The sequence below is a fragment of the Talaromyces stipitatus genome, genomic scaffold (genome assembly GCF_000003125.1).
Source record: "Talaromyces stipitatus ATCC 10500 scf_1105507295487 genomic scaffold, whole genome shotgun sequence".
NCBI lineage: Eukaryota > Fungi > Ascomycota > Eurotiomycetes > Eurotiales > Trichocomaceae > Talaromyces > Talaromyces stipitatus.
In genome coordinates, this window is record NW_002990120.1 from 1,566,727 (window position 1) to 1,590,996 (window position 24,270).

The 24,270-nt window shown below is 45.3% G+C and overlaps 13 protein-coding genes across 13 annotated transcripts, besides 1 other annotated feature; 7 read left to right on the top strand and 6 right to left on the bottom strand.

The window, feature by feature from the left end:
• Window positions 1-60: 60 nt before the first annotated feature.
• On the bottom strand, window positions 61-508 carry TSTA_057720 (uncharacterized protein; the record flags this gene model as incomplete). The annotated part of the gene is made up of 2 exons (XM_002487349.1): window positions 61-334; window positions 438-508. 2 exons carry the CDS (start codon window positions 506-508, stop codon window positions 61-63), a joined length of 345 nt encoding a protein of 114 aa, XP_002487394.1.
• A 48-nt stretch (window positions 509-556) lies between these two features.
• On the bottom strand, window positions 557-1,450 carry TSTA_057730 (short-chain dehydrogenase, putative; the record flags this gene model as incomplete). Its single annotated transcript, XM_002487350.1, has 5 exons — window positions 557-745; window positions 815-908; window positions 993-1,189; window positions 1,211-1,226; window positions 1,359-1,450. 5 exons carry the CDS (start codon window positions 1,448-1,450, stop codon window positions 557-559), a joined length of 588 nt encoding a protein of 195 aa, XP_002487395.1.
• A 2,036-nt stretch (window positions 1,451-3,486) lies between these two features.
• TSTA_057740 (fungal specific transcription factor, putative) lies at window positions 3,487-4,747 on the top strand (the record flags this gene model as incomplete). Its single annotated transcript, XM_002487351.1, has 2 exons — window positions 3,487-4,585; window positions 4,638-4,747. The coding sequence occupies 2 exons, from the start codon at window positions 3,487-3,489 to the stop codon at window positions 4,745-4,747; spliced, it is 1,209 nt and encodes a 402-aa protein (XP_002487396.1).
• Window positions 4,748-5,344: 597 nt separating this feature from the next.
• On the top strand, window positions 5,345-7,409 carry TSTA_057750 (monooxygenase, putative; the record flags this gene model as incomplete). Its single annotated transcript, XM_002487352.1, has 4 exons — window positions 5,345-5,434; window positions 5,503-5,626; window positions 5,691-5,816; window positions 5,883-7,409. 4 exons carry the CDS (start codon window positions 5,345-5,347, stop codon window positions 7,397-7,399), a joined length of 1,857 nt encoding a protein of 618 aa, XP_002487397.1. The 3' UTR covers window positions 7,400-7,409.
• Window positions 7,410-7,821: 412 nt separating this feature from the next.
• TSTA_057760 (oxidoreductase, putative) lies at window positions 7,822-8,898 on the bottom strand (the record flags this gene model as incomplete). Its single annotated transcript, XM_002487353.1, has 2 exons — window positions 7,822-8,135; window positions 8,172-8,898. 2 exons carry the CDS (start codon window positions 8,896-8,898, stop codon window positions 7,822-7,824), a joined length of 1,041 nt encoding a protein of 346 aa, XP_002487398.1.
• An 807-nt stretch (window positions 8,899-9,705) lies between these two features.
• Window positions 9,706-10,847, bottom strand: TSTA_057770 (fumarylacetoacetate hydrolase family protein; the record flags this gene model as incomplete). Its single annotated transcript, XM_002487354.1, has 5 exons — window positions 9,706-9,881; window positions 9,969-10,290; window positions 10,357-10,470; window positions 10,532-10,612; window positions 10,677-10,847. The coding sequence occupies 5 exons, from the start codon at window positions 10,845-10,847 to the stop codon at window positions 9,706-9,708; spliced, it is 864 nt and encodes a 287-aa protein (XP_002487399.1).
• A 590-nt stretch (window positions 10,848-11,437) lies between these two features.
• Window positions 11,438-13,695, top strand: TSTA_057780 (Type I phosphodiesterase / nucleotide pyrophosphatase family protein; the record flags this gene model as incomplete). The annotated part of the gene is made up of 3 exons (XM_002487355.1): window positions 11,438-11,884; window positions 11,946-13,209; window positions 13,263-13,695. 3 exons carry the CDS (start codon window positions 11,438-11,440, stop codon window positions 13,685-13,687), a joined length of 2,136 nt encoding a protein of 711 aa, XP_002487400.1. The 3' UTR covers window positions 13,688-13,695.
• Window positions 13,696-14,095: 400 nt separating this feature from the next.
• On the bottom strand, window positions 14,096-15,128 carry TSTA_057790 (uncharacterized protein; the record flags this gene model as incomplete). The annotated part of the gene is made up of 4 exons (XM_002487356.1): window positions 14,096-14,311; window positions 14,409-14,777; window positions 14,839-14,966; window positions 15,023-15,128. 4 exons carry the CDS (start codon window positions 15,126-15,128, stop codon window positions 14,096-14,098), a joined length of 819 nt encoding a protein of 272 aa, XP_002487401.1.
• Window positions 15,129-16,159: 1,031 nt separating this feature from the next.
• Window positions 16,160-16,183: a sequence feature (AT_rich).
• A 408-nt stretch (window positions 16,184-16,591) lies between these two features.
• Window positions 16,592-16,907, top strand: TSTA_057800 (uncharacterized protein; the record flags this gene model as incomplete). Its single annotated transcript, XM_002487357.1, has 2 exons — window positions 16,592-16,632; window positions 16,718-16,907. The coding sequence occupies 2 exons, from the start codon at window positions 16,592-16,594 to the stop codon at window positions 16,905-16,907; spliced, it is 231 nt and encodes a 76-aa protein (XP_002487402.1).
• A 6-nt stretch (window positions 16,908-16,913) lies between these two features.
• On the top strand, window positions 16,914-17,287 carry TSTA_057810 (uncharacterized protein; the record flags this gene model as incomplete). Its single annotated transcript, XM_002487358.1, has 2 exons — window positions 16,914-16,967; window positions 17,024-17,287. 2 exons carry the CDS (start codon window positions 16,914-16,916, stop codon window positions 17,285-17,287), a joined length of 318 nt encoding a protein of 105 aa, XP_002487403.1.
• A 447-nt stretch (window positions 17,288-17,734) lies between these two features.
• On the top strand, window positions 17,735-18,653 carry TSTA_057820 (kinesin light chain, putative; the record flags this gene model as incomplete). The annotated part of the gene is made up of 2 exons (XM_002487359.1): window positions 17,735-17,899; window positions 17,922-18,653. The coding sequence occupies 2 exons, from the start codon at window positions 17,735-17,737 to the stop codon at window positions 18,651-18,653; spliced, it is 897 nt and encodes a 298-aa protein (XP_002487404.1).
• Window positions 18,654-19,248: 595 nt separating this feature from the next.
• On the top strand, window positions 19,249-21,492 carry TSTA_057830 (sodium/hydrogen antiporter, putative). The gene is made up of 3 exons (XM_002487360.1): window positions 19,249-19,707; window positions 19,770-20,617; window positions 20,875-21,492. The coding sequence occupies exons 1-3, from the start codon at window positions 19,452-19,454 to the stop codon at window positions 21,370-21,372; spliced, it is 1,602 nt and encodes a 533-aa protein (XP_002487405.1). The 5' UTR covers window positions 19,249-19,451; the 3' UTR covers window positions 21,373-21,492.
• A 66-nt stretch (window positions 21,493-21,558) lies between these two features.
• TSTA_057840 (endo-arabinase, putative) lies at window positions 21,559-22,737 on the bottom strand (the record flags this gene model as incomplete). The annotated part of the gene is made up of 2 exons (XM_002487361.1): window positions 22,288-22,737; window positions 21,559-22,230 (listed from the first exon to the last, which is right to left on the bottom strand). The coding sequence occupies exons 1-2, from the start codon at window positions 22,636-22,638 to the stop codon at window positions 21,559-21,561; spliced, it is 1,023 nt and encodes a 340-aa protein (XP_002487406.1). The 5' UTR covers window positions 22,639-22,737.
• Between the last annotated feature and the right edge of the window lie 1,533 nt (window positions 22,738-24,270).

The following is a 24,270-nucleotide window of genomic DNA, read 5'->3' on the forward strand; positions in this document are numbered from 1 at the left end:
CCAGACTCTACAGCCCCTCCAGGCATTAATTTCTCGAAAGTAAACCTGTATTCAAGGGAACTATAGATATCCCCTTTCCTGAAACTTCTTCAAAGTCCAGTCCCAGAGTCTCTCTGCTAGCTGGTCATTTTCAGCCATTTGGCTAGGCTTCCCGATTTTAGCATATGGAACAATGTAAGCACCTGATTCGGTGAAGTTCGGGTCTGCAATCGCAAACAATGATGACAATGCCCCTTTAGCCTTATGATCCAGAATTCTGGTGTATTTCATGATTGGGGTGATGATACGTAAAACAGCGGCTGGTGCCATGCCCGTCGCCTGCTTGTTGAGATTACTGACAAACCTATCAGTACCCAGTCTCACGTCGTGTATTCGATACCAACAGTGAATTAAAACAAAGGAAGGTCAGGCATTAGACAAATAATGTGGACGCTTACGTGTCCATGTGCCCTTGATGGACTGTAGCCACTATTAAGCCTGATGTTTTCTTTCCCTTTGGCCCATACATGGAGTTCAACTGCCTCGTATGGAGGATGCTGGCGAGCTTCGAATGTTCTTATCTGGCCATTGCTGACTCGGATTCCAAGTTTGGATCGTCGAGCCGGATTCCTTCCTTCAGAGTGAATCTCTCGTGGCCATCCGATGTGACGTTCACAATACGCGCTGCTCCTGGTTCCGGTAAGGCTGTCGTCTCTAAAAGAGGGAGTAGATGATAGGTGAAGAGCCAGTGGGAGAGGTAATTCGTCTGTGTTAATAAAGGATCGTTAGTTCAGCAACGAAGCAGGACATGCTATATGGAATAGTCGGACAATACCTGAACCTGAACTTCGTATCCATCTTTTGTCAGCGAGAATGGGACGCCCATGATACCGGCGTTATTGATAAGTCCATGTAGAGTTGTCTCTTTGCTAAAGGAAGTCAGTAACTATGTCGCTTGCCCAACGGTAATTTACGAGTATTTTCTCAACACCCGAGCTGCTTCTACGACGGACCGAAAATCAGTAAGGCCGAGTTTCAAGAAATTGATATCAACCCGTGGATTCCCAAGTTCTCGTTTAATATCGGCAATGGCATCCTCAGCTTTCTCTGCGCTCCTTGCACCCATGTAGACCCTTGCCCCACGACTAGCAAGACCGGCAACAGTCGTTTTCCCTCTGCGATTTGTCAATGAATTATTCGCAATAGTTGGCTAGGGCAACGGAATACAAACATGCCAGCATTTCTGCCTGTGACGATGTATATTTTGCCTGACAGGTCAGGCAATGAATCTACGGAAAAGGTATCCTTGGGCATGGAGTCGATCGTGACGGTTGTTGCCTGATAGAAGAACAATGATATAAAATCCAACTCCTACTTACAGAGTGAGAAGGTTGGTGGAATAGAGGAAGCGTTTGTCGCGTATATGCTCTAATGGAGCGAACTTGTAGATGATATCGATACATTGCGTCATATTTATATTCTCCAGACTGCAGGACATCCATAGGCTTTGGTATCTATGTGTATCACAACGGCAGCTCAGTTATTGATTGATACACATTATCAAAATTTTCGTGCCATACTGTCCGCAATTACACTGATCTAGTCCGTAGCATCGGCCCTAATCCACTATATCCGCTATTGTCCGATAGCGTCCGCAAATGTGCTGCTTATTGTCGGACGGTTTATTCCAGGCCAATCCTGAAGAGTGTTTTACTAGGATGAAAAGAAAAGAAGTGACTAGCAAGATTGTATGTATTCAGTATCTTCCCCGTCTCCCTGTCTTTCAAGTTTCAAGGCCGGGTCCTTTATAGACACCTTTGGCGGGGTGATTTGTGAGCTATCAGGAGGGGTAAATATTGGGCAAGCAGATATATCTATCAACCACTGCATGCGTCTGTAAGATTAATCACCTTGTTCATTTTCTCATTCTCTTCTTTGTCTTCAAATATTTTCAGAGCTGATGCTTTCAAGAATTGTACTAGAGACTCATACCCGCAAGTAATGAACTCACCTATTCATTCCGCTTAAAATTTATATGTACCTATCCAAGACTTTGTGAAATTGCCCAGCTGCCTGCCCAACTGAGCAGGTGAAGTCGATTCCCTAGAATTATCCCTAAGTCTTCCCGTGAAATAATGGCAATAAAGTTCATAGCAAAGATAATCTTTTTGGTATTATTACGCTCTTAGAGATGTGATAGGATTTCCTGGGTTTAGATGAAGGGTTAGGGTTAGAGTATACCCTAAACCTTTATGCTATATTTGCCCTCCACTCACGGCGCTCGGTCTGGTCAGTTGGATTCGAGGCTAGATTTTTAACCTCTTTATTTTGGTATTGAAGGTGAGACCTAGACCGGTCTCGCTGCTCGGCATTTTTTGCCAGTACTTGCTATGCGGGGGATGTGCTTCCTTCGGACGGAGTCGAGATGCCCCGCGCGCCGCCACCACGGCTTGCGAGCTTGGTGGTTCCGAGCCCCCGGTTTCCCCATAAGAAACGGAGGATGAAGCACCCGTGACCCAATTCGTGCGTATGAAACTAGGAGAGGGTCCATAGTGCCGGTTGCCGCCCAACTTCTGCATCTACCATTTATGGTGCAAGACGTCGGAGCAATACATCTCTTGTTCTGATTTAAATGAATAATCCGCCAGAAGGAAAAGAAATTCCGAGGATAGAAGCACAATAAGCTGACCATGGAGAATTCGGAAACCCGCATACGTACCCCGGAGGAACCCTCTCAAAGGACGACGCGTAGCGATACACAAGCATCCAGACCGACAGTCTCTAGAGTCTGTGATGGCTGTATCAGGTAAGTCCCACAATAAAGAATTCGAATGATTGATACTAATTAACGCATTAGGAGAAAGGTCAAGTGTAGGTCTATAGTGCTACATCCTCAACATGTGATTGCACCTAGTTAATTCGAGTTTCTACTCTTAGGTGATCAGAACCGTCCGACTTGCTCACGTTGCTTGGAGCGGCAAGTAATATGTACATATTCCTCAGTAAGAGGAAAACCGGGACCCTCGAGAGGCTCACGCCACGCTGGAAATTCAAAAAAAGGCCAAGGATCTCCATGTAATAACGAATCCATCCGCGAATGTTGCTTTCATTGCTGACACGTGTCTTTAAACATGGCAAGGCCGTCGGCAACGCCAGACTAGTGTAAGAATTCAGGATGACGATGCACATTATGATGATATGATTTTAACGCCCGGCCATTCCCCTGGATCTTCGACAGTCCGGCCACGAGATTCTTCGAAAGAACCGACCCTTACCCCCCAGTCTACGAACTCGTTCGAGTTTGAAATCTCACCACAGCAAGAAGAGTACCTGTATGTTTTGCAAATATCTCGATTGAATAGAGACTGGGGCTGACCGTGAGACGAAACCTTTTCCAGTCTTGATAGGTACTTCGATATTTTTCAAGATGCAAATCCTATATTCTCTCGGGAGAACTTTTTTCGCGGTTACCGAATCGGAATATGCAGCAAAGATCTTATCCCTACCATGGCCATAATTACCGCAAAGTTGATTGGTTTCTCTCCGGACGGCTCTGAATTAGACACCCGTATCGACCATTTGCTCAGCTCAAATCATCTAGAACTTGACATGATGGGTGACATGCCAACTCTCAACGAATTGCGCAAGGCATATCTTTTAGCATTCTACGAGTTTCATCAGTTTCCGGGAAATCAGTCATGGATGCGTATAGGCAAGCTGACACGAATTGCCTACCGAGTTGGGCTAGACAAGCTCGAACGCCTTCCAACACTTTATCCAGATTGGGCATCTATAAGTCAGGCTGACTTACAAGAGTGGAGGTCACTTTGGTGGTGCATCTATAAGATTGATTCATACATGAACTTCGCATCAGGAACGCCTTATTTGATTGACAGGGACTTTACCAATACTGGCCTAACGATGAGTCAACAATTTCTATTATCGGCAAATGAAGGAGTGAATGGCCCTCAACCAGTGTATTTACCACCTAGTTCCAGAGGTTTATGGGAGGTACTTCCTGCGTTGGGTTCTGATCCAGATACATTTTTAGCGAACATTCACATAATCACTGTCACTGTTGTGCGCGACATTGCCTCAGTGGGCCGGATTCTTGTCTTACATCTTGATGGAGACATATTGCCGCCATTTAGCGAAATCGAAAGACAACTTTCTGCCCTTCGTCTTGCACTTCCACCCGGGTGGCTGAACCCAGATCGCAATGCTTTCGCAGGTGAATCACAAGGAGATCATCACGCAAGGCTGGTGACCATTTTCCAACTATCGTTCGCACAACTATATCTGGCCATGTTGAGTTGCAGAGGGAAAGAAGACCACGACTGGGCACGAAGTTGGCAGAAAGTCCTTGAAAATTGTCAAGATATTGCAAGAGCTGCAGCTCAGTGGGATAGTTCGTTTTGTGTCAAGGTGGATCCAGCAATTACTTTCATTCTTCTCCCGACACTTATCTTCCTGGAACTTCATAAGGCAACGAATGTTAGTTCGTCGGCATTCAATTTCCAAGCAAGCATCGAGCATGATCAGACCATAGTCCGCCTACTACTGGACCAGTTTGCGAAGATTTGGACATTGCCGAGGCTTCTCGTGTGTAAGTTCAGCTTTACTCCGCAAAATAGTCTTCCAACAAACTTTATCCCCAGTCTGGGGTTTGGCTAATACCTGTGCGCAGTGTCATTTGAAAGTTTCTGTGAATCATTCTCCGGCGTATCTCGTCCACTATCTCACCGGCAAATCAACGCCATTCTCTTGAACTATAAAGGTCCAATGGACCCGAGATGGATGCAATTCCTCGCCTCTGTTCGTACAATCATGAGAAATAGTGGCTAGCAATAGAGCTTTGTACCAAAGATTCCAAACTACACCGATTCAATAGCCACCAGTATCTGTCAGCATTCGGCACAAGACAACTGCCATACCAGTACGCACTTCAATCCCGAGCCGGAATATACGGTAGACGGGGTAACTAATACATCCGCATACTATTTGCTCGTCATCTGACGTTGCCTAGGCCACAAGATTCGTGTCCTCCGAAAAGTGCAAGAAAGAGACATGAAGTATTAGTCGTTTCCGGTAAGCACGACGCCATTTCATGGGGGAATTGTTCCGCGGAATAATTTGCAGCACATCCCCCACATTTCCAAAACCCTAACTCGGCACGGATATCTGGTAGATCATCTGAACCCTAGAAATGAAGAAAAAAGGGAGACATCATCTGATGAGTTGGCACAATAATTGTTATAGCTGCAAATATAAACAGCTCAATCAAGTCGTGCTGAAGATTCTGTGAACTGTAACATCTTAGCGAGGCGACCGTTGTCTTACTAGAGTCTCAAAAGCTATTCCCATCATGTCTTCAATTGATACAGACGTTATTATAGTCGGTGGTGGCCCATCAGGTCTTGTCCTGGGCCTGTTTCTGGCAGAATATGAAATTAAGGTATGTTTTATTGTCCAATCGCTGATCCGAAGTAGAAACTGATCGTTTGTGATGAACAATTCTACCAGTCGATCATTCTCGAGAAAGATGAAGAGATCACACAGGATCCAAGAGGAGCTGTTCTTACCGGCCCTGCTGTACGCAGCCTGTGGAAATTAGGTCTAGGAGAGTATGTGCACTCGATCGGTCTAGGTACATCTGAAATGAAACTCACATGATTAATCACATCAGACTACTAACTGAGTCGAATGGGTAGAACTCAAGAGCATCAACTTCCACGATACTTCATTCCAAAACGATCCATTCCTATCCTTCAGCTTAGAGGAAGATTCTCTCCAACATGTTGTTCCTAGCGCTATTGTCATGAATCAGCCCAAACTTGGTGAGCTTAATGACCAGTTTCCTATCAAAATGATATCAGCGTAGCTAACGGCGACGAATCATTCAGAGTTCTACCTTCGGAAGTTGTTAGAGAACTCAAAACTATGCACTCTCCACAGAAGCTGTGACGTAGTAGCCCGAGAAGAAACCACAGACAACGTTAGCGTACAATATGTCGATCGCAACGGGGCCAAACAGGAGGTTCGCGGCTTATGGCTAGTGGGTGCTGATGGGAAGAGAGGAGTTGTGCGAAAGAAGTTCTTGGAACCATCTGCAGGAGTCCGACAAGAAGTAGGCATATTCGAGTATGATGGCATTTGGATCGCGGGAAACCTCAAGATCACACTTCCGACACCACAGAGTCACCCGGACTTGCCATTTTGGGAAAATGGACTCGACCCTGAAGCTGTTTTTGACCTGTTTTGGCCACCCGGTTGGCATTTCTGTCGCCCTCCAGGAAGACCAGTGGCGGCTGGACGGATTGGTTCGTCTTCCGAACATCTATTCAGACATGAATTGGCCGTGCCTGATTGGGACGACTCAATGGACGCGGATGCAATCTTCTGGGAAAATTTGACACCGATGATCACTCGAACCGTCATGACGAAATCAAATATTCCGATAAAAGTGGTATTCCCTCGAGAGTGTATAGAAGTGCTCCGATGTCGTCCATTCCGCTTTGATCATCGCGTCGTTAACAAGTGGTTCCATAATCGCACAATTCTGATTGGAGATGCTGCACATGTTTTTCCTCCCTTTGGTGGCCAGGGAGTAGTCAGTGGCGTTCAAGATGCGGAGAATCTGGCGTGGCGACTTGCAGCTCTGGTGAAAATGAATGGTTCACCAACATTTCAGAAAGAGCTTTTGCAGTCTTGGGCATCTGAACGTCGGCTTGGTATTGATAACTCGGCTAGGCTCACCTTTTTCAATGGCAAGCTATGCAACGATCAGCCTACGTTTGTTGGAAAGATATTCAATCAAATGATGGGCTTGGCCTTGAGTCTTTCTTCAATCTTGGGGCAACCGTCCCCTGAAGCAGGACCAATCGCTAAGGGTTATCAGGCCTGTCAAGACGGGACCTTCCTAGCCCAGTTTGATGGTGGCGCAAAACTAGCGCAGATCTATCTTCAAATTATTACTAGCAATTCTCAAACGGCCAAGATTGAGCTCTCGGATGCTTTCCTCAGATCCGTGCCTACCATCTTCACGTTGGTGGTGATTCAATCCCCGGCACCGCCGGGTGATGCGCTTGCGAAGGAGCTCGAAGACCTCGGAAACCTTTTCAACGAATCGGGTATTTCCAAGGATGTCCTATCAAAGAAGTCTATCGTCTACTTTGACCCATCGGCATCTTCAAACTTGAGCCATTATAAGGGCGAAGTTCCTTTATCGTTCCCAGCCTCACGTAAATTTCTGATCAGCTACCCCAGCCGCCTCTCATACGACCCGAACCAGTTCATGCGCCGCTTAGGCAATTCGCAAACAAAGTATGTCATTATCCGTCCAGACCAAATAATCTACGCAAAGGCAAAAACACTCCAGGACTTGACCAAGTGTTTGGAAAGTTTGAAGGGGCATATCTAATTTCAGATATCATAATATGTGGAGATTTGTGATTAAAAACCTGTACGTACAACATGTAAAGTTTCTTTGCATGAGGGGGTATTTGTTTCTATGTAGATAAATTAGAATGGATTTCATAAATACTATTATACACGAACAGACAGCCATGGATTTCCCTAAGACTCCCTTAAAATATCTTACAGCCCTATCGGTGTGTCCATTCCTACCTAGATACATAGAGGCTTGATTTTCACGGACTTTCCAAGATGATAACAACGCCGATGTCTTACTGAGAAATGGAATTAAGGGGAATTTTATCCCTACGTAGAATTTTTAAGTGTAAAAAGACTTTCAAGATCAGAAAAATTAAATAATGAATTTTGTGGTATAGCCACTGTCCATACCGAATAAATATATAGTAAGAAATACTACATGGTAAACCCTTAACCAGCCTTACTCTTTGCAAAGTCGTTAGGTATTTCTGGTCCCCAGATAGCCATAGGACCTGCTACACTCCTTTTATTCTTGTAATTGATATTGACCAAGTCTCCGTCAGCGTAGTGCTCAACCTTGAAGCCGCTTGAATCGAGCCAGTAGTCGAATATCTGGCTACCCAGCACATGTCTGCCCACGCCCCAGACAGGGCGCCATTTCTGGTTTTCGAGGTACCGATGTCCCATCAGTTGCGTGTCAAAGTCTGCGACTTCGTAGGAGGTATGATGCACATAAGTTTTTGCCGTGCCTGGCGGAGCACGGGCTAGGAAAAAACAATGGTGATCCGAGTATTCCTCACCAAGGTCAAGGTGCATGAAGGTCATGAAATCAACCCAGCCAAATTTCTCGTGGCTCAAGATGTCGGAAGGTACAATGTTGAAATTTTTGGTGTAGAATTCAAACTCTTGGTCGAATTCGCAACAAACGTATCCGAAATGACCGACTTTGTGGACAAGGGCTGGAGCCGGTTTGAAGCGTTGGAAGACGCCGAATCGACCTTTCTTAAAGGGTTCGTTGAATGGGCCGTGAGACTCAATAATTTGTGATGGTAACTCTGCGGTATTGACTTCGCGTTCTTCCTGTCCATAGATGACGTGCATGAATGTTCCGTTCGGACGGGGAATGGTGACAAGACGACCGCCTCCTGGTGCATGAGTGAGATCTTTCACAATTGCGCCTTCAAGCTTCGTAGCTTTCTGGAAATTCTCCTCATCTTTGGCGACAAAGGCGGCGCCCAGGAAATTTGAAGATCGTGTTTGGCTTTGTGAGGCTACATAGACGTAAGGATCCTTTCCGTATCCCCGGTAGTAGATGGTATTTCCAATGCGCCGCTCCTCATTAAATCCGAAGTCCTTGGCAAATCTCTCGAATTCCTTGAGGTTTCGATGCTCAAAGTATACATGTCCCAGTCGTATAAGTTGTATCTTGGAAGGATCATTGTGTACGTCAGGAATTGGCATTGGTGGTATCATCCATTCTTGCGTCGATTGAGGTAGACGGGAGATTATCGCTTCGAGAAGAGCCATTTTGTTCGTATGTTGTATGCTATTGTATATTGTCTCATACCCAATCCTGTCGCAGTCTTCTCTAGCTTTTATACTAGGTGTTACTGCTGAACAGCAAGCAGCCGGATCTCGGCCCAACTTCCATGAATCTTCCGCGGAGTAATTGGCCACCTACGAAGCTCTCTCCACACCATATCGCTTTCCCCAACTTTGATCTGCAATGGTATTGGGAAATAAATTGAGTTGATCATATGTCGCAGATCCATAGCTTCATGCTCAGACTCTACCTCGGAGGACCATATATCTCGGTATCGAGACGTTCTCGGGTCCTTTACCTGTACCCTGTGGATGTGTCCATAAGTTTCTGCCTATCTACACCCCCAACGTTGATATTGCCACTCGAGTGCTCCTCCAGGGCAAAGACCAAGCACATGTATTTCTCTAGGTTCATGTAAGAGAGCTTACGACATCTATATCTTTATAATTCAAGTGACATACTAGTTTTTAACCCCGAAAGAAATGATTAGTATAAACTGAATAACTTCGTACAATCAAGTTCTCTATATGAAAATAAAACAATAACCTCTATTATAATCCTAGCTTAAAATACCACTTAATCCTCCCTGACTTCCTATCAACCCAGCGTCATGTCCTTTCCATAGCTCCCATCAGTTAAATGGGAGCCGTAAGTCTCATCTGAAAAATAGACTTAGTCGATACACAATCATGCCATATGCAATACACAAATATGTCAAACTTTATTTCTCACATTGTCAGCTATCAACATAACTATTTTATTGACCGTGGTTCCAGGTTGCCGAGTAATGCTCACATGGGTGACTCCTGGCCATCGGGGAAGACAATCTTGTTGCGGAGGACGCCTATGCCGTCAACCTCTACCTCCACGACATCATTATGTTGCAAAAACCGCCTAGGTTTATGGAATACACCAACTCCAGATGGTGTACCAGTCATGATTGCTGTGTATGCCGGGATTGTTGTGCCTATGAAAAGCGTCAATTTTCCAAGTACTTAAACTTTCTTGCTTTCTCGTGCATTGGGATCCTAGTAGAAGGGAAGAAGGAACTTACTCTGACTCATAAAGCTTAGAATTTGAGAGGGTGAGAAAACAACATCATTTTTGATTTCCACATTTTGCATGACTTGACCATTGACTCGCGTGGTCAAATGCGTCCCATCGGTCTTATAGAGTTCAGGACTGATGAGTACAGGGCCAATCGGAGCGAACTTATCGAATGCCTTTGCGTAGTAGAACTGTCCGCCGTTTTGTTCAGGCATCTGAAACCTTCGACAACTGAGATCGTTGCCTACAGTATATCCAAGGATATAGGAGTTGGCTTGTTCAGGTGTGATGTCTCGGCATTCTTTCGAGGTAACGAAAACTAATTCACCCTAGTAAAGACTTCCGTTAACGAAGTTGTTCAACGAACCCTTGAAACGAACGGACACAATTCTGACCTCCCAATCCGGAAAGTTTGAAGCGCAATAGCGGCTCATGGCAATCTCCTCCTCGGGCGCGGCTAGAGAAGCGAAAGGCTTTGTCCATACGGGAGGATTCACCGGAATATTGAGCTGTTGTCAAGAAAATGTTTAGCAATGGTTCATATCATAATATAAGGGGGTATATACGTACGCTGGCCTCTTTTGCGTGGGACCTATAGTTGAGCCCAACGCAATAGATAGGTAGATCCGTCTTTGGCAGCGGGGCAAGAAGCTATCCAATTGATCAGTTATCTGTAATAATTTCATAAAGAAATGAGTAGTTAACCAGTATGTACCTTATCAACAACTGCCTCCTGTGGCTTCTCCTTCTTGACGAGATCCTCAAAACTAGCGTAGGCCGTGATCTGTGTCCCCGGAGAGGGTACCTTAGACGAAGCAGAAGCTAAATCTGCGAATAAAATCTTTCCTGCAGACTCAAAGCGGATGAGGCGTGTAAATTGTGACATCTTGTTCTCTCTTGCAGTGATGACCGTTGAATCAATTGGAAATTGGAAGCAGTAAGAGGGAAGAACAGAACTGGATTAGCGATGATAAATCCTAGGATATTTGTAGGGATGGCCAGAACCCCAGTGAGGTGGAGACTGCTCTTAAAGTGTTGCTCCAGGATGCCGATGTAGTAATGTACTTCATGTGGATGGCCAACCCTCATTAGGGCAGACCTCGGGATGTGGAAATCCATCCGCGGAGGAATTATCAGTGTCCCACTCACGGCCCTTTGCCGTTTGAAAGTTGCGGAGTAACGGTTTGAATCGTGGACAGAGGGGACATGGCCCAATTTTGGGTATACGAATTTATGTTTTATGAACAAGTTAGGGTTGTGACTGTGATGGAGGATGTAATTGCTGCCTCAGGCCGCAGCTTGTCAGGCCGGTAATGATTTGACCGACTCAGTGACGCTAATCCCAATATAGTTTAGTTTTCTATTAGTTCCACATCCCTTATCTCCGTCAACATCTCCACTCTCGAATATCAACGACCATCCTGGTTCACGTGGTCTCTCGATCGCTACGGGGTTGAAGAACCTGCTCCTATCACCATGCCTTCAAGGCAAGAGCTTCGCGAGCACGATCTGCTCTCACCATCTGCATACGACGAAGATGTCACGTCGCCCCGAACCCTATCGGAACAAGACTCCGATTCCGAAGACGATGAGTTCCTACGCGTGAACCGGTCATCAATGGAGCTTGCTAGGCATGACAAAACTGTATTAGAGGAGGAAGAAGAGATGGAAAAACTTCTTGTAAGAAGCGGCCCAGCCGATGGGTTACGTCGCATCTTTAGTCCAACGTCCGGGCCCGTACGAATTGGGAAGCGAGATCGAAGTCGGCGGCGAGAGAGGAAAAGGAGTATTCATGGAAAACCACACCAGGCCGGTGATCTTATGTTCGAGATGGAAGAAGGATTCCGGGAGTTCTCAGATGATGACAGTGTTGATTCTTTTGATTTGAACGAGAAGGAGATGGATGGCTGGCAGGACCAGCCGGTAAGTCACGTCAGCCGTGGCCTGTCTGACCCTGTCAAGCTAATGATAATATTTATTGCAGCCTAAGAGAGGAATGTGTGTTCGACTTCTACTCCCTTTTTCCGCCATTGTAGTTCTCTTTTTCATCCTTCTGCTCGGCGCATACAAGGCTTCTAAAGACACACAAATCACAAAGAAACCTAAGACCGATCTACTCTCCAATGGAACAGCGCTTTTCGCGCCAACAACAATCATCGTATCTCTGGACGGATTCCGTGCGGACTTTTTAAATCGCGGACTGACGCCGACACTAAGCAAATTCATTGCTGAGGGTGTTTCGCCGAGATATATGATTCCAAGTTTCCCTAGTGTCACGTTCCCGAATCACTTCACCCTAGTGACCGGACTATACCCTGAGAGCCATGGCATGATCGCCAATGATTTCTACGACCCCAATCTCGACGAGTATTTTCGTGTTCAGCCAGGGCTTAGCGATGAGGCGAAGTGGTGGACAGCTGAACCTATTTGGGCGACAGCTGAAAAGCAGGGCATTCGTACTGCCATCCACATGTGGCCCGGTTCGGAAGCACATATTGGCAATATGGATCCGACATTTTATGACAAATTCAACGATTCGGAAGTACTATCTCGCAAAGTTGATCGCGTTATGGAATTTCTGGACTTTCCGGGCGAAGAGAGTGATGATGGCGTGGAGAAACTTCGACCCCAATTTATTGCCACATACGTCCCGAATGTTGATACTGCAGGCCACCGGTACGGACCGAACAGTACTGAAATCCGATCTGTCATCACCTACGCCGATGAGATGCTTGCTGGTATCCTGGAAGGCCTTGAAGCTCGAAATCTGACAAAGATAATCAACATCGTAGTCGTTTCTGACCATGGAATGGCTACTACATCTACAACACGCACTATTCAGCTGGAAGATTTGATTGATATAAATTTGGTGGAATATATAGATGGCTGGCCCTTGAGAGGCCTACGACCGAAGAAACCTGAAGATCTGGAGATTTTGAAGGCCCAATTGGCAGAGAAGGCGGAGAATTTCTCGGACGCGATAGAAATCTACACCAAGGAGACGATGCCAGAAAGGTACCATTTCACGAAGAATGATCGAATCGCGCCGTTGTGGGTCATACCTAAGGCTGGTTGGGCAGTCGTGGAAAGGCCTGATTTTGACGTGCAAGAAGCACTTGATAAGGATATTGTATACACACCCAGGGGTATTCACGGATACGATAACTATCACCCTCTGATGCGAGCCATTTTTGTCGCTCGTGGACCTGCATTTCCTCACCCTCCCAATAGTCGGGTTGCTGAGTTTGGTGAGTCTATCGAACACCTTTCTATCTCTTCGAAACACTAACCTATAGCACAGAGAACGTCAATGTATATAACCTTATATGCGATTCAATTGGAATCGAACCGGTGGCGAACAATGGCACATTGCATCTCCCATTCACGCCTGTTGGTCTACACAGCGATGATGATGCACCAACTCTTGACACGCCAGCGGATCCGCCACAAGTGGTAACAACAAGCCGATCCACTTCCCCTTCAACTTCGACTACGAGTACCTCTTTGGCCACGCCCGCGGTATCTACCCCGTCTCAGGAACCTACTAGTCTGCCTCCAGCAGATGTTAATGACGAAGCGGACAACAGTGCTGACAATGCTGACGATACGAAGTCATCTCTTGAGACTTTTTATGATGGGGTCAAGGACACCCTGAACTCGATCAAAGACTGGTTTGGCCAGCTATTCTCCGCCGAAAAAGACAATCATCCACCTTCTCAAACTTAAGATTTTTTCCTCGCTACAAGGAGTATCGATGTTATTTGTTTTTGGTTATTTCAGCGTTGCATTCATTCATATATCTGAACACTCCGTGAAATTCTGTATTTGTGGACCTACATCTAGAGTTAATATATCAAGATACCCTCACTCGCGAACGAATTGCACCGATATTAGATTATGGTTATTTATTTCATGCTCACTAGTCTATCGACGTGAGACCCGAGACTATGCACATATAAGATAGGCATTTCCTTCTGAAGGAAGAGCCGCTCGCCTCTGTCTCAGCGCATGTTATCCTTCGAATCATCTTTCCGAAGACCGGACTTCAATTATTGATTCACGATCTTCATTATCCCAGATCTTCACAATCTCCAAACCCACCGAGCCAAGCAGTTCCTCTATCTCACCCTTCGTTCACTGCCGGCTATGCTGTAGCAGCCACATTTGAATGTCGAGCTCTGCGATGCGGCGATCTGCTCCAATCTCCGGTACGAGTATTCCCAAGATCAGCAGAAGCGAATAGCCCGGCTTCATGGCATCCGACAAATTCTTCAAGATTGTACGACATTTGGCGTCCTCCAAGTTATGGAACACTGCTAGTAACAGATAGATTCTTGCGCCTTTGGTGGGCTACAGTTGAAAGAAGTCGTGTGCCATGGCCGTGAAGACCATTCCTCTCCTATTATGGCCTCCACGGTTTCGGGCAGGTCCTGTAGAATGAGATTACCGTTAAACTCGGGATTGCTCTCAGCGAAACTTTCAAGTTCATGACCACGACTGCCCCGACGTCAACGATAATTGTGCTCGGGGATATCTCATCTCCAGTGCCAATCTGTGATAGCTCTGACATTACAGGATAAACGTGATGCCAACCTTGTTTCTTTTCTTGCTTGAGAGCTTTCATGTAAGCATCAAGATCTGCCTTTCTCTCCTTGTTTTCACGCAGGACATCATACATATCCTTCCCATAAGTATATGAGTAGGCTGATTGGAGATTAGATTCGGACATACTTCGCTTTGCATAATCGGTGAAGTATTCGGCAAGATTCGGTGTGATGGCGCAGGAAGGTAGGAGCTGGATTGTGGTAACATTTAGCTAACCAAGTCAAAATAGGGACATGTTTCGACTATCCTTCGCGGAACCAAGTAATATATACCAGACCCCCAAACCCCCAATCTGTCCTTTGTTCGACCGACAACACAGGCGTCTTATCGTTTGCCCGATATCTCTGGAGCCCAACTTTGACACATGCTCCAATTGCTGTGAGGAGACGCAGTACGCGGACTGAGAAGGATGAGCTAAATTCACCTGGTTTTACAATTGAGAGGAATGATTCTTACCAATATCGAGCTTTGGACGGCCTGTTATTTCAGCCAATTGGTCTGCAGTTATCTCGTCATAACGGTTTGATAATTCCTGGAGTATACCGCCTTCAACCGCAATCATAAGTGCGCATAGGCCCAGCGGCTATCAATCAGGTTAGCTTAGGTTGTCCCGACCTCTTGCTCAAAGAATGGCAAGCAGACTACGATGGTTAGACCACAAATGGGTCAGACAGTTCCCCGCAGGTCTGCGAACGAATAGCTGAAAACCATAATACAAACGTACCTAATATCTGAGACGCTCAGCAAAGACGTCTGGAGATTCTATACGATACTGAAGCTCCTGACATGGCCTTACAATATGGTTTGAGTTTCCAAAGTTGTTCTGTGCGTAGCTTTCAACAGAATCGTGAATTTTAGCAGCAAGTCTTCGTAGCTCCTCTATGTGAGCCAGGGAAACTGCCATGACCGCCATACTATTGTCCTAGAGACTGATGAAAAGAACTGGCAGGTTTCGTCCAACGACGCTTGGGAAATCGGTGAGAGATTGTCAATAATGATTATCGTCTCTCTCGTTACGAGGATCACGTACCCTAACTCACCATTGACATTATGTACCTTTTTACTACTTCACTGTGTACATTTTTCTCTCGAATCCCTAATCTCTGGCTGGAAGGGAATCGGGTCTGCAACGGCTTTGACCGGAAGTCGGGATGCCTTCAACTAAGCGAATCGGGGTTCAACAACTACTATAGGGATCAGTGAAATCCACTAGTTTTGCCTGCTTTGCAGAAATTGCCACCGGAACACTTCTGGCTGGGGAGAGGGTAGCCTCCGTTGACCAGGTAAGGCGTTCATCCCACGGGAAAGAGCAGCCGGAAGACCTAGCCCACAATGCCTGTCCTTCGTCCTGGGTTTCGAAGCGTAGCAACACAAGGAAGATCAACGTGAATGAGGATGGTTCCTGACAACATAGCTATTGCCCGCACCAATCGGCTTCCTCAGGTCTCTGTGATATAGATACCGAGTAGTGTCAATTTAGATTCTCAAATTCTCAACAAGTCCGGATACTGAACGAAACCCTGGGAGTAACTCTATTCTACTATGAGTTTTGGCTCGGGTTGTAAGAAGCTGTCTGTGGAATAAGTTTATCTGAATTAATAATAATATTAATTTTATCTGGGAAGGGCCATAAAATTCAAAGAATTATACAGTAGTAGCTCCACACAATCATTGTGTCAAAATATAGCGGTTTCGTGTAGTGAGAACCCCAAGTCAGGGTTCCTACAAGAGACCACACATTGTCTTGTACCTTTTTCCGATTAAACTCACAAGCGACAATATGACAGACCAACTACGCTTATTCTGCGTTGGAGACCAAACATTTGATGTTTTCCCACATCTTAGAATCTTAATAACGAAGCGAGACAATCCAGTTCCTCGGGGACTTTCTAGCAAAATCCTATGAGGCTATGTACCGAAATTTACAAACTCCCACAGAAGATCTGAGACGGCCTCGCTCGGTTTACTAGAATTGAATATTTATTATTATATGATCAGAATGAAAGGCGGTGTATTTCGCTGGACATGGCTGTTACTCGTATGTTTCAGTTGGGAACTTTTATCAGGTACGTGGTTCAGGGAGCATTTGGAAGGTCAATTCGTCTGACAAATGCTAATATCAAAAAGTCATGTGGAGACACAATCATACAGTGTATTAGAAGCTGGCGTACTTGGCCTCTGTACAGAAGCATTTTCAGCAGCTGCTGTCAGCTGCAGTTACAGCACAGTGGACCTCGTTCCGCTTGCTGTTGATGCAGTAACCGCGAAATTTAGAACAGGAATCGTTGTGACTGAGATCGCGCAGAGTCTTGCAACATGCGTCAACGACGAACAGAGTTAGTCAATCATGGTCCCGGGATCAGCATCGACGGAGGCTGTTAGAAAATTCGGCGAAAGCGTCGTAAGTGTTTAGCCTACGCCAACAAGTATGTATTGTCTAATCGGATTCAATTACAGAGTGTGCCATTCAGGCCCTATATCAGTGCAAATGCATCGAATGGCATCACTGTCAGCGGGCTGCCTCTGGCTCTTACTAAACTTATACAGTCCGAAATGTTCTGCGGTCTACGACACAAGAAGATCCCTATTTACGGACCGTATCACGCAATACATTTGTATTCCGAGTTTTATATTGATCGGATTGTTGATGATCTGGCCACCATTTCCACCGAACAAAGGGTTCTTGTGTTTTCGGAGACGTGGACAAAGGAAGTGCAGTGAAAATCCTAGAGGAGACATTGGCATGCAAGGACTTGCTTAGAGGTACTACAGAAACCACTACTCTCTCGAGAAACTAGCCTTTCTCCCGTTGATAAACGCAAGCATCAGCATATATTATTGAGAACGGTATCAATTTGTCAACATACCTTGCACTGCTTCAAGAGCAGGAACAAGATGCTGTAAAATTCCTAAGCGAAGGCTTCAGGGATTCAGGACGCTATAAGGATATCCAAAATCCGGCGATCACCATTTGGTTCATAATCATTCAAACAAATCCAGCATCAAGATCCAGCAGTTGCCAACTATCTATCTCTCATGGCTTGTATCAATCCACGAAATGACTCCGAAACCCTCCTTCCACAACCCATATCCAGAAAACAGAATATTGATGCTCTAGACCTTTTAAATGCATACTAATTTACAAACAGCCAAAGGACGTATTAAGATATGCACAAACTTGAGCCTATTACGACCCGAAACTGGCTTAGAAAGAATGCGCTATTCAGTAACTGGATACAACGGGTGGCTGATCATATGCAGAACGTGTTTCCAGATGATCACCACACCAATCGAGGACTTCGGTGGGAATCCCTTCCTCATGCATTAGCACTTGTGCGTGAAAATGAATTTGTAGAACAAGAGGACAAAGTATCTTGATTTAACCGAAAGGATTGCAGATTGCCTTGCTAGTGATGGAAGATATCAAGAAGCAGAGGTACTTTACAAGAAGCTGGTCGGGGTCAATCAGGAGAAAGGTGGCTCAGAACATGTCTTCACTCTGACCAGCATGGCAAACTTGGCAGAAACCTACCGAAATCAGGGTCGATGGAATGAAGCTGAGAGGCTAAATGTACAAGTAATGGAAACATGGAAGACAGTGCTGTGCGCTGACCGTCCTGACACTCTGAGCAGCATGAACAACTTTGCCTATACTTGGAAATCACAAGGAAAGCTACAGGATACCTTGACTCTAGTAAAAAAGTGCTCTGACATGCGCCGGAAAGTATTAGGGCCTAGTCACCCAGGTTCCAGATCATCCTCTTGCGCTCTCAACAATTGGATGGATGAGTATAATGCATTAACAGATCAAACACCGCTCACTAGAGAAAAAAGTTCGCAGCCTCAACGGGAAGTTTCAGCAGGATCTTCAGCAGCTGTAGTAACTACCTTGTCGACCTATGAAGAGCACATCAATCTACCTTATACCCTAAGACGATCAGCTGCTCAACTATTCCTTGGAAGTCATCCTCTCATCATTGCTGCTAGGACACCCTCACCCGCGCCAGAAGGCCAGAACTTACATGATGTGGATTACTTTCGCACCGCCTTATTCTTGCACCATTCCGCTAGACAAGAGGTGAGTTAAGTTATAAGAGCAGTTTAATCTTAAAATTTTCAACACGTATCTAGTATGTGCATGTTACATAGAGGGGAATTTAACGTAGTATAATCATCTAGACGCAAGAATGAAATATGTAGTGGTAATATCCTGGTCCACATCATTTAAATAAGTTCGTCCAATGAGGGTTAATTCTTTCAGGTCATATAGCGTACGAAGCAACAACTTCTTTGGTTATACATTCAGTGACAACTAAATTTCTGTATGTATAAGACCATGACTAGCTTACCAAAATGATGGCACTCTTAAGTCCTATACGCATCGTAAATTACTCCAATGCCAATCTAGCCAAGGATAGATTAGGCTCCGGGAGTGGCGTGAGAAACAGTCGAAGAGTTGCGAACCATGTAAAGCCGAACTCGCAAGGCACTGTATCTAGAAAGGTTGTTGTGGCAGAAAAATCTCTATGACTCGAAATATATTTACAATATCCCCAGAAACTACGCTAACCATATGTAGAAAGGTCCCCTTAAGTTGAGGTTTTAGTTGTGGGGCTGAGATGGAACATCCATAGATGAGTCCGACCAATCACATCTTGAGTTTGTAACTTTCTTTTAACCTCATTTTTGTGATTTATGTCCATATTCCTAACTACATTCTATTTATCTTCAATACCACCAGTCATATAGAGGCCAATATTGACTATCTATCTATTTGAATACTGCCTGTATCAATTGTTTCCAAGGTCACAGTGAAGGGCATAAAATTATTCACTTTCTAGAATAAACGAAATGGCCATTCTCGCCTGAAACGTTTACAGTCAACATGTCAACAAACACGTCAGAAGCAGCACTCATCTATGAAGAGCCACCTATTGGTACAATTCTCAATCAGGCAGGCCTCCTCCTAGCGCTGAACGTTGTCAACGTCTGTCTCGACAAACTTTTATACTGTGGGCTTATCGGTCAGCTGTTCATTGGGATCCTTTGGGGATCCCCAGGAGCAAAATGGATTAGTAGCGATTTAGAAAGAATTATTCAGCAGCTGGGATATCTTGGTCTAATCATGCTTGTTTACGAAGGTAGGCCCATCTCCTACGTTTGTCACTTTTCTCGTCCTCTTCGAGTTTCTGACGTAATATAGGCGGCTTGTCAATGTCGATCAAAGCCCTGAAAGCTAACATCCTTGTGTCCATTGCTGTTGCATTAACTGGTATATTGACTCCAATTGCTCTCTCGTTTGTATTGAAAGAGCTCGTGTCGGCAAGTTCCCTGCAGGCCTTTGCTGCCGGTGCAGCCCTCAGCGCTACTAGTCTCGGAACCACATTCACTATTTTGTCCAGCACCAATCTGATCTCTACCAGACTTGGCACGGTGACCAGTTGTGCTGCAATGCTTGACGATGTCGTGGGCTTAGTAATGGTTCAAGTCATCGCGAACCTGGGTGGAAGTGACACTTCGTTTGATCCTATCACAATCATTCGGCCTGTTTTTGTCTCTATCGGTTTTGCTATTGGCATATTTATTCTCTGCACCTTCTGCTTCAGGCCTATTCTAAAAATTCTTCTGCAGAATGGAAACAGAATGCCTAAATCCATGCTGATTGCTCAGTTTGCTTTCTTGGCTCATACAGCTATACTCGTGGGAATGGTGGCGGGGGCCACCTATGCCGGCACATCAAGCCTGTTTGCTGCTTACCTCAGCGGAGTCATTGTAAAATGGTTTGACGAGCTTTCTTCTGAGCTGAGAGCACAACGCATGAGTGCAAGATCTGCACCGCATTCTACCACTAATAAAGGAGGTCGTGCTGCTCCCCAAGAACAGAACTTTGAAGGCAGCGCTCGAGCTACTGACGATACTCGAACAAGCACATCCTCAACATTTCAAGAAAATGTGGACCATTGTGAGGAGAATCAAATTCCAACCGGCGACATGATTTATGAAAAGTACTACAAAAACCCAGTGGACTGTATCCTAATTCCATTTTTCTTTGTAAGCATATACTACCATTTTTCTTTTGTCGGCCGGAAGCTGACTCAGACAAGGCATCTATTGGATTCGCAATTCCAATAACGGAAATGTTTAGAGGCAATATAGCCTGGCGTGGCATAGTTTATGCTATACTAATGGCTTTCGGAAAGATGGTTACCGGCCTTTGGCTCATACGCTTTTCGTATAGTCCCGTGTCTTGTGTGATCCACATATCCAAGAATCTTATCTCTTATATCGGTTTGAAATGCAGTGTTCAGCATTCAGACCCAAAGAACGAAATAAAAACTTCCACTACTGAAAGAAAGACTGATAGGCGGAAGAGCAGGGAGGCTTCAAGGTTGGACCGGGCCAACACTGCAAGATTGTTGAATCAATCTGCTCAAAATATGGGATCACCGACTGACAAAGCAACATCTTCATTACCACACAGCGACCCTGCATCTGGCAGTGATACTCGTCTTTCGCTCCCTCCAAAACCGAAATCCCTCTATCCACCGTCTATCCTCGGCCTAGCAATGATAGCGCGTGGAGAAATTGGATACCTGATTGCGTCGCTTGCTCAAAGCCAGGGTATATTCTCTAATGGTACACTGAAAGGATCTTCAGATATTTACTTGGTCGTAATATGGGCTATATCACTCTGTACGTTGGTTGGCCCAGTTGCGGTTGGTACTCTCACCAAAAGAGTGAAGAAGCTACAACGCCTTAGAGTCGACTCTGGTGGCGAAGATCCCTTAGGCGTTTGGGGTATTTGAAATGGTGATCATTGTCAAATAGTTTGTTAGTATATTTATTCCATACTAGCACCAGATGTCTATGACCATGCAGTTACAACAAATATATCTCTAGCTATGTTTATATACATAGAATCGACATAGGTGGTGAGAGCCACCTCCTCAAATTCCGAGGAATATCCACAATGTCCTTCGAAATCTTCAAAGCTATTCGACGAAAACACTTGCTCCGCTAACGTCGACATGTGCAGCGTACATACACCTAGCGCTGTTTCCATTGCACCAGCCATGAAAGAGCATATTCCCATGATTCGAAATAGTACCACCACCAGGTCCGTATAGCTCGTCACTGGAAGCCAACAACGAAACGGCATCCTTTTTATACGGCCCCGTGATAGAGGAAGCAGTCGCAACACGCACATCATACTTGACATCAGTAAAACAATGGGTCGAATAAAATAGCAAATACGTCCCGTCACCTGCTTTTAACAAGGAGGGCGCTTCGACTAACGGGCCATCTGATGCGTCTCGATCGATAAGCTGCACTGGATTTCCAATAGGCGTAATCCCATCTTCCGACACCCGCTGGAGCATAATTGGCGTCGCAGCAAGTGGTTCAACACTGTTATTGCAGTCCCCGCCGTGGCCAATGCTGTTTCCGTCAATTTTGTACAATATGTAGCGCGTGCCGTCCGAGTCTTGGAAACTGCTGGCGTCGATTGCGCCACCCTGGTCAAGTGGGCATGCGAGTGGGTTGGTGGAGGTTGGAATGTAGGGACCCGCAGGGTTGTTACTGTCGGCTATTGCGACGCCGATGCAGTGGCGGTTAGGGTTCGATTGGACGACGGCCGAGTAGTACATGACGTATTTTCCGTCAGACTGTTTATATATCAGCTATGCGTTTCGACTTGTTTGTACGAGGGGTATGTAACGTACTCTTCGAAACACATCAGGTGCCCAGTGATCTGGTTCACTCTCCCATCCCGATAATGTGGGAAGTGCTTCCACATTCAGTAAACTCCAAGACTCGAAATCAGTCGAATGAGCGACTTGTATTCTTTTGCCATTACCGTTCGTTGCGTAGGCATACCATGATCCATCCGTGTGTTGAACGAAAGCCGGGTCCGGGAAATCCGTGTTTAGGGCAAGTGTGATACTAGTAGAGCCATCGTATGATATTCTCTTAGTGAGGGATTGGCCCGAGGGTAGAAGAGGGGAAGAGTATGCATTAGATATAAGGCTGAATCCTCCCAGGATTGCTACCGAGAGCGAAGGGCTGAAGAGCATGATATTTCCGTGCTTCAAACGAAGACTACTAGAGAATATATAGAAATAATAAATTTAAACAAAATAGAGTCCAAAGCAAACTCTAATGAAAAAAGTCTGAAAATAAAAGAGAGTACGTCACGCTCAACATGAACTCGACGACTGGAATGAATGGCTTCGGAATTGAGCGACGTTTGTGCGTCGTTGAACAGATATATAAGTTCAGGAAAACCCTTGCAACCCGTCTGCATACGGGTGATATTTCAGCATATTCTTAGCTTCTCGCATTTAGTTTACCTGGTAACTACCACTGCAGCCTAGCTCGGATGTACCTGGCATAAACCGATAAGGGATCAACCTTGCGTCCACGAGCTCGTGGCGGACGCGGCATAAGCGGACTGACATGAGGGAAGCGTAAATCTAGTTACCGGAAGGGGGAAAGATAAGAAGAAGGGTTCAAGGATGCTCGTACCGAAAACATCTGGTTCATCGAGTTATCAAGGACCCAGGTTTGAAGGGTCGTGCCCGGGTGATACAACGCTAGGTTAGATGCATTATATTCACAGTATCAGTTACCTGGGTATTCACAATAACTAGGATTTAAGCGGAATACTAGTCATAATATGGGCACTTAGTGAGTTGTTCTAGACGTACGCTTGGTGCTAGACGAAACTGGCCATCGTGACTTTAAGCTGTTCTCAGGTATCAGTGGGAATATCTGAAATAAAAATCTTGGTAAATAGTGGTACTATTCCCGATCTGCGCGTGGAAACCTGATGATAAATTCTTAGATCTGATTCAAAGGGTGGAACTTCATTAATGAAACCACAAAAAATCGGCCGCAAACGCCTGTATAATCTGGTTTGTAACCGATTTAATCGTAGTGCCGGAACTGATGCGATGTAGCATTGCGGTTCCGTGGCCAAAAACACAACATGAAAACATGGAAAGGTCAGGTACCATACCTCGCTTTGCTGTAAGGAAGATCGAAATATTTGGCTAATTATTGATTTTCCCCAATCCTTAAGATCGTGCCACTAAATAGACGTTTGATATGATGATAACAAACGCGGCAACAGTCTTCTACGTGGATGAAACAAGACAGGAAGTCGGATTACATTCCTCTAGACATAAATCACCTTGTGATAAAATTCAAAAAAAGACCACACATTTTGAATATGACTAAGATCTTCTCTACACTCCCCTCTTCAAATGCCCTATTTGCCTTTCCAGTGCTTAACCCATAACCCATATCCCCATATATCGACGCAAGGGAGAATCGAAGGGTACGCGTTTAAGGGCTGATCTCAGCATCCCGTTCGGAAATCACAATTTGTATCAAAGATGCAGCATCACTAATATAATTCACATTCAACCCGTTTAGAATGCAAATCACCAAGTTCAAAGAACAGCTGAGATTTAGATGAACCATATAGTTCCCCATACTTGATCGGTCAGGATAAGCCACCCGCTTCCGGCCGCGTCGTCAACGGCGACTTGCAGATCCCGACCCACTTTTCCCGATGGAAATCTCGATCTTTCCGCCATCTATAGAGACGAGCGAGATCAGGTAACATCGGGTGATACTTTATTTCGAAGAGAAAATCTCTTATGAAATGCTATATTGGCTGATTATTTGGTCCTAATAAAGAC

Excerpts from the sequence above, each read along its gene's own strand:
- TSTA_057830 (XM_002487360.1), top strand. The coding sequence starts at position 19,452 with ATGTCAACAAACACGTCAGAAGCAGCACTCATCTATGAAGAGCCACCT. Across the intron at positions 19,708-19,769 it reads AATCATGCTTGTTTACGAAG|GCGGCTTGTCAATGTCGATC; the intron begins GTAGGCCCATCT and ends GACGTAATATAG. Across the intron at positions 20,618-20,874 it reads TCCTAATTCCATTTTTCTTT|CATTCAGACCCAAAGAACGA; the intron begins GTAAGCATATAC and ends TGCAGTGTTCAG.